Source organism: Oratosquilla oratoria, chromosome 35 (assembly GCF_046742065.1).
Source record: "Oratosquilla oratoria isolate Oo_2021 chromosome 35, ASM4674206v1, whole genome shotgun sequence".
Taxonomy (NCBI): Eukaryota; Metazoa; Arthropoda; class Malacostraca; order Stomatopoda; family Squillidae; genus Oratosquilla; species Oratosquilla oratoria.
Genome location: NC_134811.1, coordinates 25,092,612 through 25,109,208, shown reverse-complemented (window position 1 = coordinate 25,109,208; position 16,597 = coordinate 25,092,612). Strand labels below are relative to the sequence as shown.

General features: G+C 38.9%; 2 protein-coding genes across 2 annotated transcripts in view; one reads left to right on the top strand and one right to left on the bottom strand.

Moving 5' to 3' along the window:
- The window catches only part of LOC143018600 (PRADC1-like protein), a 23,879-nt gene extending 11,697 nt beyond the window's left edge, over positions 1-12,182 (top strand). Inside the window, exon 5 of the mRNA XM_076174105.1 lies at positions 918-12,182. Coding sequence (XP_076030220.1) covers positions 918-1,038 — 121 coding nt within the window. The 3' untranslated portion in view covers positions 1,039-12,182. The remainder of the gene's footprint in view (positions 1-917) is intronic.
- The window catches only part of LOC143018599 (2-hydroxyacyl-CoA lyase 2-like), a 46,744-nt gene continuing 39,951 nt past the window's right edge, over positions 9,805-16,597 (bottom strand). The window contains exon 14 of the mRNA XM_076174104.1: positions 9,805-16,597. Coding sequence (XP_076030219.1) covers positions 16,415-16,597 — 183 coding nt within the window. The 3' untranslated portion in view covers positions 9,805-16,414.

The window sequence follows — 16,597 nt, the reverse complement described above, 5'->3', positions numbered from 1 at the left end:
TTTAGTCCTTGGTTTCTCTTAATCTACAATGTACCTCCACCTCTACTTCCTTTCCTGCCACATATGACCCCAAGAATCTAAAGCTCTCCACTTCCTCCAGCCTCTCTCCTTTAATGCTAACTTCAAAATTGCTGCCATCCTCTCCCTGAAAACATACTTGAGGATTACCATGGGTCAAGAATGCCTCAACAGCGTGGTGCTACTTGGTGTTCACAAAGAAATTTATATTAAAATAGCATAATCAATGTATTTGCCAAAAAGAAACAGGAAGTTTATGTTGATGTGAAATACATGACCAGTACTGCACATTATTAATGTGTGTTAGATGCTATTATTAACACTTTTAGACCCATTTATGTTCATATTTCTTCATTTTCTTTTTTAAGCCATACTTGTATTCTGCTGTTCAGAAAGTTATATGGTACATATATATATATATACAGTATATAAATTTTTCTTAAACTATTCCAATCAAATGTTTTTTCCTATAGTACAAGGAAATCTAAAAAATAATTGACAAATTCAGTATTATACATCAGACTACTCAGAGAGAGAGGAATTCAGGTTAGCCTATCCCATTTTTTTTATCCTGGATCTGCCAGTGCTTTGTCCTATTTACCAATTAAAAGAATCTTTTAGCCATTTCTCTTCATTTTTGTGGGTATCAGTTTGTGTGACCTTCTTTTGGAGTATGCGTTTAGCAGAGTAGAGAAAGATAGGCTGCAATTGAATGAGTCAGTACTGGTAGTGGTTATTTTCTTTACACATGTAATATTTTATGTAATGTTAAACATTGACAGTGCAATGTATTTGTAAAAGATGCAAAAGTAGTGGGAAAAAGTGCATGCCCTAATCCAATACACAATTACTAAAATTCATGTCAGAATAGTAATTTAAGTATTTTTTTTTTATTGCAGGTACATGATTGAGAAAACCCTTTCATCATTACGTGAGAATGCAGCTATCATAAATATTCCAGTAAATCTAACAAATGTTCCTTTCAATAAACGTAACCAGCCTCCTTGGGTATTGATCTAAGTAATTAAGGCAGTTGAACATCTGTCTATGAAATATGGATGGATAAGAATTATATGCATATTTCTGTTCTATCATTTGCATTGAAATCAAAGTCCTCTCCAGGAAATGCAAGTTATTTGTTAAACAAGATTGGTTTATAAAGAACTTTCATATCAGTTGTGCAAGAAACTGAAACTGATGATAGGAAAGTATACATACAAACATGTATGTAGGAAAGTATAAATCTGATTATATTGTTACTGTTTCCTATGCTTGATTTTGGTAAAAGAAATACAGTTCAATTTCTTGGATGAACTATTGCATATGATAACTCCAGCTATTACCTTTTGAGTTATGTAATGCCACATTTGCCTTCTACATAGGAAATATTTGTCTGTCTCCAAACCTAAAAGTATGTTTTTTACAATCAAACTGATGACTTGCCAAACATCAGTGAACTGTTTTTCATAGGTGATATGAGTGGTTATTAATCATTTAGGTAATCAAGATAGCTCACTGTCGAAAGATGTGCACATTAAGTTGTTGTACTTATGAACCAGTGGATAGTTTATGGAGATAATTTTGAGAGTTTTATTTATATGTGTATTTCAGTTATGGTACCTCTCCTGACATGTTATGGTTGCCAACCTATGCATTAAGGGTTACTTTTTTAGCTTATAAACCAAAGTGCAGTAAGCATAAGGATGGGACCATTTTCCATACTGTTCATATTAAGGAACAGAGAGAAAGCATCTTGCATCTGCTCTAATTGTGTCCCTTTTAATGGCTCTTCGGTCTCCACCTTCCTCATGGTCTGATTGTTTATTTATTTATTATTATTATTATTTTTTTTTTTTATGCATCACCCGTGCTTCCTTTCTCGTAAGCAAGCCCCAGATAATTCTGCCATTTTTCTTTTGATTTTCACATTATTCTTCATATTACTTATGAATCATATCATAAACTTGGCCAACTTGTCCTCTTTCTTTACACACTGCCCTCACCATTTCAGTAATGGACCTGTTTGTTGTACTATTTACATTTTCCTCATCTTTCTGGCATCATTTTCATTCTCCTTAAACCACAGACTCCACAGTTAGTTGATTTTCCAATCTTCCTCTACAAAGCTATCACAGGCAGTTTGCCAAGAACTCTGTACCTCAGTTTTTATGAATGTTTCAATCTTTTTTTTTTTTTTTTTTTTCCACTTCCATTAATCTTCCCCTCTAGGACTAATGACAAGTAGCTGGAAGATGTAATCATTTCTACTCTTCCTTTGTACATCCATAGTTTTCTTGTTGCTTCTCTTGTTCCACCTTATTTATTTTTAGTTCATTAGTTGGTATGAATTCATCCCAGTTCGATTATTAAAAAAAAAATTCTCAAACTGGGGAAATTTGCCTTATCAAATTTGTACCATTACCTCACCTCTGTTTCTCTTTCCACCAACTGAAATTCAGTAAGTACATGGTCACTCTTTCCTGTGGGACACATAAAACTCAAAGGTTCATTGATTATTATGCAAATTATGTAATTTGAAGCATGAGAGTCTCATGTCAATCATAGGTTTGAATCCCACACTTCTCTCTGATCACTTGCAATAACTGTCACCTGCCCCAAGAGTCCAAGCATATAGGGGCAAGGTGATGATTTATTTTGGCTAAAGTTATGTGCCTTCTGGCACATTTCTCCCATGGTTAGTAGTAAGTCAAATCTTGCTAGAGTGTCTTATCATCTTATTCGTGTCAATTTATCTATTGACTATTTTAGTTACTTAGTTGTAGTTGGGTCATTAAATGTGAATGGGTGTGGTACAGATGAGAGTAAAAGGGAAGAGGTAGGCAGAGTTTGTGAGAAGATGGATGTGTTGGCATTAAGGAAACTAAGTTGAAAGGGAGGGGAGATTTGAGTTTAGGAGTATAGTGGGGTGTCAGGAGTGAGGAGGGAATGATGAAGGGAAGGGGTGGCTCTGCTAGTAAGTGATGAGATAGGAAAGTGTGTGGTAGAGTGGAAGGAACTATCTTCAAGGTTAATGTAGATGAAGGTGAAACTGGGATGGGAGGTGTGGGTCTTTGTAAGTGCATATGGGCCTGGTTGTGAGAAGAGTGTAGAGGAGAAAAGAGGCTTTTTGAACAGATTTAGATGAATGCTTAGAGTTTTGGGAGGAATCTCAGTGTAGTAGTATTGGGAGATCTCAATGCTAGAGTAGAGGATGAAAATATAAGGAGTGGTTGGGAAGTTTGGAGTGCTAAGTAAAAACATAATGGAGAGTTGGTGGAGATGCGTTCAGAGTTGATGATAGCTAACACATATATACATACATATGCCAAAGGATTTTTTCTCCCTTACAAGGGAGGTTGCCAAAGAACAAGGGCATAAGAACCACTCCCACCCATTCCATCCCTATCACACTCCACTCCCCTCCACCCTCTTCCCTCCCTCTTATCTTGGCACCTCCTGGATGATGGGTCATCCCTGCATCTTGCCCACTGCCCTTGGTCAGAAGCAGTGTCACAAGACACAGCACATCCACAGTAAGGCTGCTTCATTAAATCAGCGACCACCCCCCCCCCCTCTCCATCCCCTCATGCAGAAAAGGAGAAGACGGAGAAGTCTCGTCGGGCTGCTTCAAATTTTTCTCATGCATACTCCCACACACCCCATCCCCCACCCATTCCAGCTCATGGATCACAACATCTTCCATATACAACCATTCTCCATTCACCCCTGTCTTCTGCCCTCTCCTGTCCTACCTCAACAGACATTCCCCTCTTCCCCAAAGCCCCTTTTACCCCATCCATCCATCTCATCCTAGGTCGCCCACTCATGTTCACTCCTTACACATCCGCCTTCCACACATCTTTTATTAGTCTTTCTTCACAGCTAAATATTTCAAAGCTAACACAGTATTTAAGAAAAAAGTCAAGCATAAGTACACATGGTAAAAAGGGTGGTTGATAAGACATTAATGGACTATGTAGTGGTATATAAAGAAAGGAAGAGCTCTGGATGTCCATGTTCTTGCGGGAAAGCTTGAGGGGGGTTAGATAATTTTCTGGTGGAAGGTAAGTCAAAAGTGGAGGATAGACGGAGAAAGAGGAAAAAGGCAGAAGGTAGAGAGGTGCTTAGAGTGAACTGTCTAAATGAGAAGGAAAAAGAACAGGAGTACCAGGAGAAGCTGATAGAAGTGTAGGAGGTGGTGAAGGATAAAGTTGAGGTGGGAGATAAAGAGGAATGGGGGTATTTCAAGGAGGAAGTGACAAGATGTGCAAAGATGGTATGTGGAACAAGGAGGATGGGAGAGAATAGAAGGGTAGTGAGTGGTGAGATGATGAAGTGAAGATGGTAGTAGAAGAGAAGAAGCGAGTGTTCAGGGACTGGTTCCAAAGTAGGACTCAGGAAACATTGGAGAGGTACAAAGAAAAAAGAAGAGAAGCAAAATATAAAATAAAGTAGGCAAAGAGGAAAGCAGATGTAAAATGGGGGAGTATGACAGAAATTTTTTGAAAGTAATAAAAAGATATTTTGGAAGGAATGTAAGAGAGGAAGGGGAGGGGAGTCAGGCTGAGAAGAAACAGTAAAAAGTGCAGATGGACAGATGTTAATGGAAGTGTAGGTAGTATTGGGAACATGGGTGTATTATTTTGGAGAGCTGTTGAATGTGGAAGAGGATATAGAGGGATTGATGGTAGCAGTGGGGGGTGCAAAGAAAATGACAGTGATGGGAGAAGAAAAATGGAAGAGATATAGGAAAAGATGAGGTAAAAGGAGTTTTGAAAATGATGAGAGGAGGCAAGGCAGGATTGAATGGATGTCATGCAGTGTCTCAAAAAGGGAGGTACAGTAAGAGTGAACTGACTCGTGAGGATGCTTAATGTGTGTCTCAGGGAGGGGAGAATGCTGGAGGAGTGTCTGTATAGTTCCACTTTACAAATGAAAAGGACAAATGTGATTGTATTTTTAAGGGGTTAGTTTGTTAAGTATAGTTGGGAACCTTATGGTATGGTGTTAATTGAGAGGATTAGGAGAGGGACAGAGGGAGTAATTGATGAGGAGCAGTGTGGTTTTGGGGAAGGTAGAGGGTGTGGTAAGGCAGATTTGTGAGAAAGCTTTAACTAGGTAAGGATATTTTTTGGGCCCTTATGGATTTGGAAAAGGCTTATGACAGGGTAGACAAGAAGGCACTGTGAGAGGTATTGCAGATATATGGGATTGGGAGAAAGCTGTTAAGGGCACTAGAGTTACTATGAGGGTAGTAGAGCCTGTGTTAGAATTGGAAATGGAGAAAGCAAGTGGTTTTAGGTATAGGTAGGGCTGTGTCATGTCACCATTGCTGTTCAATGTGTACATGGATGGGGTTATACAGAAGGTACATGCAAGGGTAATGGGCAGAGCACTGGAGATAACATAAGAATAAAGGAGACTGCAAGAGACCATAAGGCCTACACTAGGCAGCTCCGTATCCATCACCACCTGTCGTCCCCATCCATAAAGTTGTCTAATCGTTTTTTAAAACAACTGATAGTTTCAGCGCTTACTACATGGTTACTAAGTTTATTCCATTCATCGACCACCCTATTAGTAAACCAATTCTTGCCTATTTCCTTCTTAAATCTAAATTTGTCCAGTTTATACCCATTACTGCGAGTCCTGCCCTGTTGTTTTATTATGATGACCTTGTTTGCATCTCCTTTGATCCACTTGAACACTTCTGTTAGAGCACCTCGTACTCTGCGTCTTTCCAGAGTGTAAGTTTAGGTGCCTAAGCCTTTCTTCGTAAGGCATATTTCCGAGTCCATGTATCATTGTGGTCATTCTTCTCTGTACAGACTCTAGTGAATTTATGTCCATTCTGTAGGACGGAGACCAAAACTGTACCTCATAGTCAAGGATGGGTCTAACTATCACTAGATAGTTTAATAATTACCTCCGCACTTCTATTCGTTACCGTCCTAGCAATGAAACCTAATGCCCTGTTAGCTTTATTTCTGGCGGTAATGCTCTGCTTCCTGGTTTTAAGGTCCGGACTCACCAGAACTCCCAAGTCCCTCCCGCACTCAGAGAGAGAAGTGGGAGGTGAGCCAGTTATTTTTTGTGGATGACACTACTTGTGGCAAGGTCAGAGGGGGGATTAAGGCAATTAGTGACAGATTGGAAGGTATATGATAGGAAAAAGTTGAAGGTAAATGTGGGTAAAAATAAGGTGATGAGGTGTACAAGGGGAGAGAGTGGCAGTGAGCTAGTAATAAGTCTTAAAGGAGAGAGGCTGAAGGAAGTGGTTCTAAGTATTTGGGATCACATGTGGCAGGAAATGGAGGAGTGGGGTAGAGTCAAATTGTAGATTTAGAGAAGCAAGTAAATGTCTTATGTCTTGGGGGATTAAAAAGTGTCATTAGTAATAGGCATCTAGGAATGGATGCAAAAAGAAGGTTATATGAAAGGGTGATTGTGCCAACAACACTGTATGGGGCAGAGACTTGGAGTCTTGAGAGAGGCAGAAATGAGACACTGAAATTTGTTTGAGATCAAGTGTCTGAGAAGTATGTTAGGATGATAGGGATCACAAAGTTAGAGTGAGAAATGAGAAGAGGAGGATAATGAGGGGTGGAATGGGATGGTAGAAAGGGCTGATGAAAGAGTATTGGGATGGTTTGGACATATGGAAAGACTGAGTGAAGAAAGATTAGCAAAAGAGGTGTGGAAGGCAGAGGTGGGTGGAGTGAACTTGAGGGGATGACCAAGGATGAATGACTGTTGAACAAGGAAGGGAGAAGTCAGGGAATAAGGGTGAGTGGAGAATGACTGTCCATGGAGATACTTTGATGCAGCCCGAAGGGATTCCTCATTTTCTATTTTCTGCATGAGGGGATGAAAAGGGTGGGTTGCCAATTAAGTGAAGTGGCCTTGCTGTGAATGTACTCTGTCTTGCTGCATTGCTTCTCACCCAAGCAATGGGCAGGAGACAGGGATGACCCTTCACCCACAAGGAGCTAAGATGAGAGGGTAACAAGGGTGGTGGATAGGAGTGGAATGGTTGGGAGTAGATGCATGCCTTTGACTTTGCTACCTCCCTTTTAAGGGGGAAGAGCCCCTTGGTATATATATATATTATATATATATATGTAGAGATTGGGACAAATTATGGGAAAGGTGGAGGGGGAAACACGGGTCTTTATCTGAATATCGAGTTTGTTCCTTGCGGAGGGAATGTGGACCTAGCTCACTATATACACCGCCAACTTCGACCCAGAGTAACACTCCTCTGAAGAAGCTATTGTAAGCGAAACTGGTCAGGAATAAACTCGATATTCAGATAAAGACCCGTGTTTCTCCCTCCACCTTTTCCATAATATATATATATATATATATATATTGAAGTACATAAGACAGAATGAGTGGAAGGGTGGTGAGGTAAAAGCCAAAAACCATTGGAGGTTTATTACTGACATTTTGTCTTAGAAGGACTTCTTCAGAGTGCACACAAAGAAATAAAATAGCAGCTTAAATACTCCCAGCTTATCTTGTTCCTCCCTGATCACCATCACTCCTCCCACACCGCTTGGCCTCACGAAGAACCAAGTGGCTTGCTATCCTTGCTAACGTGATGAATCCATCAAAGTGGTTGTTACATGGATGGAAACTGATGTAGGCTCCTTCAATTGTCCTTTCTTTCTTGGGTACTACGTATAGGTCTACCCAAGAAACATTGAAGACAGGGAGAAATCCCTTCGGGCTGCATAAAAAAATTCACTCACACACAACCACTCCCCAACCCCCACCCACTCCTTTCCATTCATCACAGCATCATCCATACACAGCCACCCTCTCAATGACCCCCCCACCTCCACACCTCCTTCACTAATCCCTTCCTAATCATTTCCTTCACATGTCCAAACCAACCTAACACTCCCCCATCAACCCCATCTCCCCCTCCATCCCTGCTCTCCTCCTCAACCCCCTGCCTTCCACTCCAACTGTACAACCCCCACCACACCTCTCAAACACATATTTCCCACAAAGTAGCTCTCCATGGACAGTGAAGTACTATTTTTGTTTGTTTTGGCATCTCCATACTGTTCCACCCACTTTCAACTGAAGTGATTCCTTCTGTGCTTCAATTCGCCATTCCTTCCAATTGATCTATTTACAGTTAATGACCAATTAGGATTGTATTATCACCTTTATCATTTCCTTCAATGGAAAGGAAATTAAACAAGAGTAAGTGGTAGTCTTCATTATTCCATAGGTGGTATGCATGCAAATATGAAGTCTAATTAAATTTATCAATTTATTGCCTCAGTCTTTCCTTTAATATTATTCCATTAACTTTTATGTAATTTTTAACAACTCTCATATCCTTGCCTCTCATCTTATCTATCCTATCTCCAGACTATATCAAACATTTCCCAGTTTTAGTCCTATATTCCCAGATAGTTTGTCTCAACTAGATACAGAATACCAGGTAGTTTAGTCTTAACCAAACATGGAATATTGGGTTCATTTGCTAATATGTAATCTTTGACTTCCAAACCTCATTTATAGCATGCCATCCACATTTGCATATGAAACCTTAGTTTTCTTGCCCTATCTTCTGAGTGTTGACTTCTTCCTTCCCTGCTCGACACATTTCCCTGTTTGAGTAAGAGGGAAGTGTCTTGTTGAGTAGGGAAGGGAAAAGGCAGGTGATAACGTAAGTGGAAAATGGTTGCACATGGATATTTTGACACAGCTTGAAGGGATTTCTCTGTCTTCACTATTTTTTGCATGAGGAAACAAGGAGGGAGGGTTACTATATGAAGCAATTGGCTCTACTATGGCTATGCTGTGTCTTGCTGCATTAATTCTGACCTGGGCAGTGGGCAGGAGACAGGGATGCCCCTTCATCCATGAGGAGCTAAGATGAGAGGGAAACAAATGACCTAGTGATGAATGGGAGTGGGTGAATGCCTTGGCAGACTCCCTTATAAAGAGGAAGAGGCCCTTGGTATATAGAGCAGTGTTGTTTTCTTTGTGTCTTTGACACTAGTTCCTCAATTTTGATTTGGAAAAAAAAGGTCTTCATTCTCAACTTTTGCTTATGTAAATGCTCTCTTATTTTATTTCTTCAGTAGTATCCTTTCTGGTTTATTTATAAATCTGCCAACCTCCAAAACTTTTTAATTACTTTGTTTGCCATAATTTGTGACTTTAATGCTGTTTTTGATGGATATGCTCAATCTCTAACTATATTTTCAATGTGATCTTGCAGATTTCAGTCATCTCATAGGATTATGAATATAATTTTTTTCTTTTCTATCTTTTCTTCACTTGATTTGGCCCCAGTATAACTCCTGCACTTGCCTTGCAAATTGTTTTTATCATCATGCATCTAACCATTTTCTTTAATATCTATTTTTGTTATTTATGGGTGGTATTCTAAGACTAGGTGAAGTGCCTCTGCTGTGGATGTGCTGTGTCCTGCTGCATTGCTTGCAACCCAGACAGTGAGCAGGAGACAGGGATGACCCTTCTTACACAAGGAGTTAAGATAAGAGGGAAGCAAGTGTGTTGGAATGGGTGGGAGAAGGTATGCATGCCTTTGACTTGGCTACCACCCTCATAAGGGGGAAGAAGCCCTTGGTATATAGATCAATAGTTTAGTTTCAAGAGTGTAAATTCAAATCTTTTGCTGTAGAACAAGATTTGTCAATTATCTCACTTTGAAAAATATCTCGTTTACTTCTTTGATTGTAATGTTGAGGTCAGGTGTTATGTTCTATCACCCCCATCCCTCTTTTTTTTTCCCTCTCTCTCTCTCTCTCCTTCTTTCTTTTCCCTCAGTGTTTAATTTGTCAAACATCTGAACCAAATATCATGTCTCTCTCTGGCACCCAAGAAAATTTATGGTCAGTGACCATGATACAAACCAGAAATTGAATGCATAGTACAAATATTGCTAATTTTCAAAGCTAGTTCTTCATTCTAAGCTAGGTAGAGTTCATCCCATAACCCAAGACTTGTCTGCAACCTACACACCTCCAAGATTTGTAGAAAATGAAATGCTAGATGAAATATATATTATCTTAGTATTGGTAGTACTTTGGTATGTACACAAATGGATGTTATGTATTGGTAGTACTTTGGTATGTACACAAATGGATGTTATTAGTGCAGAGTTGAGAGAGAAGAGCCTCATGTGATTTCTTTTATAATTTGCAAGTGCATGGAGCTTAGATTGAATCCAGTACCTGCCCTGAAGTAACTTTTCTTGTATGCAGCCACCTTTTATTTTTTATCTATTATTATTTCTTTATTCTATAAATTGCAAGTGCATGGGCCATGTGATTGAAATCAACACTTGCAAAAGAGTAATTCCTTTGCATTGTCAGCCTATCATTGTGGTAGAGATGGAAATAAGTTCCAGTTTTTCTTAACCTCACATATAAGTACTAAGCACAGTCACAGAGATGTTAAAAGTTTCCCCTTTCATGGGATAAGAGTTCATTGAGAATCTGTAGAGAGTGGTGAGAACATTCAGGTATTTGGCAGTTTGAACCACTGTTCACTAGATATTCAATTGTGCCTTACCAAGGGACCAGTGACAAGTACCTTAAGTGGAGGTCCAGCCTCAACACCCATCAGTATTCTCACTTCCAATTGGAGGTGGATGACACTCTATCTATGGACCAAGTCCAAGATCTCTGTTTACTATGACTGTATTTCCTCCACCTTTTCACATAAGGACAGCTAATAACTGGTAACTGCTACCCTCCTCCTACTACTGTAATTTGGTGTCAGAAATGTCCCTCACATGTACAACATAGACAAACAATCCAACATTCTTCCCAGAAGGGTCTGGTGACTGTTGCCAGCCACTGTGAGCTGCAGATTTCCACTTAATGAAAATCAAGATAACTTATTGCTAAGGGACCAACCAAACCAAGAAACATGAACTATTTGTACGACAGGTAATTGTAAACCCTTGCTTAACACCTTAGTTGCAGTTAACAAAGTAGTCCACTAAACCCCACCCATGTTCTGAATAATTGATTTTATCTCTGGTTGCAAAAATGACTGAAATCATGAAATACAGTTGCAATATTTAATATCTTGAAAACATTTTTACATAACAAGAAAAAACATCCATCATGCTGTTCCCACAAGGTAAGGTGGCAAGGAATGGGAGAAAAATAGTCATCCCTCATATATGTGAACTAATTGGGCTACAGGGTGTTCAGAGTTGACGAACATTCAGAAGGTGAGGTAAAATACCCCTAACCCCCACCCCCCATTGCCGCTCTACCACTCCAATACTAAATTTTCAATTCTGAAAGAATACAAGTATTATACAATATACAAAATCATGTATGGATAATGACATACCCATCACACTCATCCCTTTAATTTCTTCCTACATAAACCACACAAAAGATGCAGCTTGTACCCCCTTCAGCAGTACTGTCAGTTCTTCCCCAATGCACCCCTCTCATGGAACAGGTCATCCCTGTTATCAATACATTTTCCAACTCAATGTTACACATTCACATTTTCACTTGTTCACCATCCTGACCACAAGCTCTTAACCATGAAAATGTAAAAATTTAAGTTTATTCTGTAGGGCTCAGGGAACTAGTTGGCTGGCAATGACTATAATAAATGACAGTTGTAATACTTGAAACATGTTGATATTAATAGAGGCAGCTTTTTATTACCTTTTTGAGATTAGTTTGTAATGCATTTGACCTCTTGATATGGTGTGCTTCATGATCACACAGATGCCACACATAAGCCCTAAATATACTTAAATTTTAACAGTTTCTTCATAAAGAGAGCTTGTATTCCAGCGTTGTTGTGCTTGACCTGCACTTGTTAATATGAACCATGTAGTACCATACAGTCACTGACAACTATTTCCCAACACTTATGTTTTGCTCCACTTATTGCAAACACCAAGTTTGTTGCATATAAGATTTCAGAAATGTTTTTATGGAGGCTTATTAGTTTTATTTGTGAAGAGGTTGTGAAAGTATGCACATGGGATGCTTTGAACTGTGATATTGCAATCCCTGTTCCATTTGTTGTTAGTGTGAGATTGGAACATGTCAGGGACTTATTTGTACAAGAATTATTTACTGAAAATGTTTAGATTGTGCAATGTATTATTGGAATAAAATTCATGATGTTAACATTTGTTTATTTGAAACAAAATAACTAAAACTATGAAACAAAGAAAATACAGTTATTTGCATTGCTAGCATTGCTAAGAAAAAATTCATTATTATACCTATTTATCATCCAACATGTATCATGCAAAGTATGACATTTACAAAATGGGCTGTATATACATATATGCAGATAGTCAAAATGAAAAATTATCCTACATGGTAATTACAAGCTTATTTCCTTAACTTTGTTTTAATATATTTCAGATTTCTTCCTGCATCTGATCAATAACAAGTATTTATAAAATGCTATATAAATCTTTAAAACAACAAAACAGAAAATGTAAGGACTATAAAACCTTAAATGATAGTTATTGAAGACTGCATACAAAAACAAGTTCATTATATAACCACAAAGGTTCCCATAATTTATTATTATTATACCCACTTTCAAGAAAATCTTTTACTAATTATACTATGAAAGGACTGATTATAAGTAGATGGATGTCAGATTTTTCTCTTCCCCACCCTCTTCAAAATTTGTCAAAACTTGTCTCCACCTGCAGGTGCAATCTCTTGGACCAGGCACAAGATCTCCATAAACTTTTAACTACTTCTTTCACTTTCCCCATAAGAATTGACAATTAATACAACACAGATAACACTACAATGTTTCTTCACAGAGAGATCTATGGAAAGGTCCAAGGCCCAATGCCAATCATTGTATGGCTGCAAGTTTCTGTGAAACTCGATGCAACAATTGTTATACTATACAGGAGTCCCTCAAATAATGCGGGGGTTAGGTTCCTGAAATTACTGTGTATGACCAAATCCGCATATGCTGACTTTCCATATTAAATACCGAGAACCATATGTATTTACCTAGTTGTATTTTGCGGGAAGGGGAGCTATGCTCGTGATGTCCCGCCTTTGTATCTTGCAGTGTCTAGTTTGTTTTTAAACTCATGAATGGTTTTTGCGCATACTATTTCATTGTCCAGTTTGTTCCAAGTGTCCAAAACTCTATGAGGAAAACTGTTTTTCTTCAGTTCTCTTCTATAGCTATGTTTTTTTATTTTCTTTCCATGTCCTCTTGTGTTTCTTTTGTCCCAGTTAAGTAAGTTCTCTCTATCGAGTTCCTCTGTGCCTCTCATGATTCTGTAGATGGTCAATAGGTCACCTCTCTCTCTTCTTTGCTCCAGTGTCGGTAACTCCAGTTTAGCCAATCTCTCCTCGTATGATAGCTTTGCAAGTGCAGGTGCCATTTTTGTAGCTGGTCTTTGGATTCTTTCTATTTTCTTTATATTCTTTTTGGTACTGGGGAACCACAATGTCGCCGCATACTCTAATCTAGGCCTTATCAATGTAACCAATATTTTTTTTATCATGTCTTCGTCCAAGTATGTAAACGCCACTTTTATTGATCTTAGCAAGTTGTAAGTCTCCCCGACAATTTTGTTAATCTGTATATCATAGGACAAGTCGTTCATGATAATTACTCCCAAATCTTTTTCGGATCCTACTTTCTTTACTTCTTTGGTTCCAATTGTATATTTTCCTGATATTCTGTTTTTGCTTTTTCCAAACTCCATTATGCTACACTTCTTAGTATTAAAGTCTACTTCCCATTTCTGACTCCAGTTCCATACCCTATTTAGGTCTTCTTGCAGTGCTTCACAGTCCTCATCAGTTTCTATTTTCCTTAGCAGTTTGGCGTCATCGGCAAAGAAGCTCATGTAGCAGTTCACGTCCTCGTCCATGTCATTCATATAGATAGCAAACATTATTGGTGCCAGCACAGATCCTTGCGGTACTATCACCTCTTTCCAATCTGAATATTTTTCTCTGAGCACTACTCTCATCTTTCTACCAGTCAGAAAGTCCTCTATCCATTTTAGTAGGTTTCCTTGTATTCATCCTATGTGTTCCAGTTTTTTTAGTAGTTTTCTGTGTGGTACTTTGTCAAAGGCTTTTTGCAAGTCTAGGAATGCACAATCAGCCCAACCATTTCTTTCTTGCACTATGTCTATTAGTCTTGAGTAAAAGCATATTAAGTTTGTGGAGCATGATCTTCCTTGTCTGAATCCGAATTGTCTTGGGTTTAATATGTCATTGTCTTCCAGATGTTTTACCCATCTATTCTTGATTATTTTCTCACAAATTTTGGCTATGGTGCTTGTTAGTGATACTGGCCTATAGTTGGTGGGTTCTTCCTTGTTTCCTCCTTTGTATATTGGTACAATGTTAGCGTTTTTCCAGTCCTCGGGTATCTTTCCTTCTTTGAGTGAGCTGTTTATTAAGATGTGTATTTTGTCTGTTAGTTCTTCTTTGCACTCCTTTAGAATCCAATTTGCAATACCATCCGGGCCATGTGATTTTCTGACATCCAGCCTTGATAGATGTTCTGATATTTCCTTTAGTGATGCTGTAAACTCATTCATGAGGGGAGATTTCTTGTTTTTATCTATGTCACAATTTGGTATGTGTATGTATGTGTACGTGTGTGTGCATGCACATGTATGTGGTGTATGTGGCGTTTGTGGCATATGTATAGGTTTGTGTGTATATACATGTGTATGTGGTGTATATGCACATGTGTATGTGGCGTATATACATGTGTGTGTGTGTGTGTGGCGTATGTATATGTGTGTGTATGTGACATGTATGTGTGTGTGGCATGTGTGTATGTGTGCGTGCGTGCATGTATGTGTCTGAGTTCACTTGTACAAGTAAGCATGTACGTGCATGTGTGTGTTCATATTTGTGTGTACACGCATGCGCATTCACAACATACACTGGTTGTCTAACACGTGTCTACGTGTGCGTGTCTACACGTGTGTAAGCGTGTATATGTCTGTTTTTGATCTCCCAAACCACCACTGCCAGTAACAACAAGAACCTCATAAGAGAAATTAAGACACGACAAGCGCAGTCATTATCAGAGTTATTAGTTGTGTTCCAAATGAAAGAAACATTACACTTCAACAGGTTAGGGTGGTAAAATTTCACGATAGCACAGTGCAGGTGGTGGAAGCGACAAGCTAAAGCTTGTTGGCTACCCCCCTACTCCCCCTCTCCTCCCTCCTGCATCAGTACCCAGAGGTTGACACGTAACCTCAGGCAGCCACCCACGGCTATCCCCTCGCCCCACACCCTTGTTTGAGCAGTTCCCAGTGTACATAATGACCGTTTTATATGAGGATCAACTGTATATTATAAAATAGAAAGCAGTCACCACAAATGTTTGCGATGTTGCCATGTGTGTGCATATGCGTGCCCAACTCGGCGCAAATTTTAAAACGGTTCTCTACATCTGAGATGGTTTTGAAATAAAATCCGCGTATGATTGAATCCATGTTATTCAAATCCGCGTTATTTGAGGGACTCCTATATTATGAAAATCCTTTACTACCCATTGTTCCTGGACTTAAGAATAAAGGTATGTTAAAAGAAAAAAATATATACATATATATATATATATATACATATATATATATATATATACATATATATATATAGATATAGATATATACATACAATCACAACAGCAAATCTTAAAGAGTAAAGTGTGCGAATGTAAAACTGCTTTTTCTGGCACCGCTGTAAGGCCCACTTCTATGCTCACTCCTCAGGTCTTGTTCCATTTACATAAACATTAAGTATATAGTAACATCCCAATATTAGAATGATCACACATACACACACACACAAGGATAGTGTGAGAAGTGAATCGAGAAAGGGTGGAGGTGAAAGATCTGACAGAGCTAATCAAAGAATACTGGGATGGTTTAGACATGGAAAGAATGAGTGAAATAGGATGAGCAAAAAGGGTGTGGAAGGCAGAGGTGGATGGAATAAACTTGGGGAGAAGACCAAGAATTAGGTGGATGGTATGGGTGAAAGGGGGCACTATGTGCATATGGGACCTCTTTCAAGTATGGAAGGGAAAAGGTATGAGATAGGTGCAAGTGAAGAGTAGTCATGAATGGATAAGATATTGATGCAGACCAAATGGATTTCTTCTTCTTTGCTCTCCATCTTACTACTCTGCCTAAGAATCAAGTGGGCAAAGAGAGGGGTGATCCTTCATCCATGAGGAGCTAAGATAGAAGGGACAACATATGGTTTTTGGATGTATGTGGGATGGGTGAAGGGTGTGTGTATGCTTTGACCTGACCACTTCCTTTGTCATGGGAAAAGGGCCTTAGGTATATGTATGTGTGTATGTATGTATAACAGTAATAAATTCACATACATTAAACAGAAATACTTCCTTTCCTAAAATCTGTTTTTCCAATTAAAGCATTAACTAAAACAGATTTCTTTTCATCTCTGTGAATATTTTGTGCCTCTTTCAGTACAGATGTAATGTCGTCTCCACGGCCCAGGAGTAGCCCTGCTGCACCAAGTCCTTCAACAACCTTGTGGTAGTCACAGTG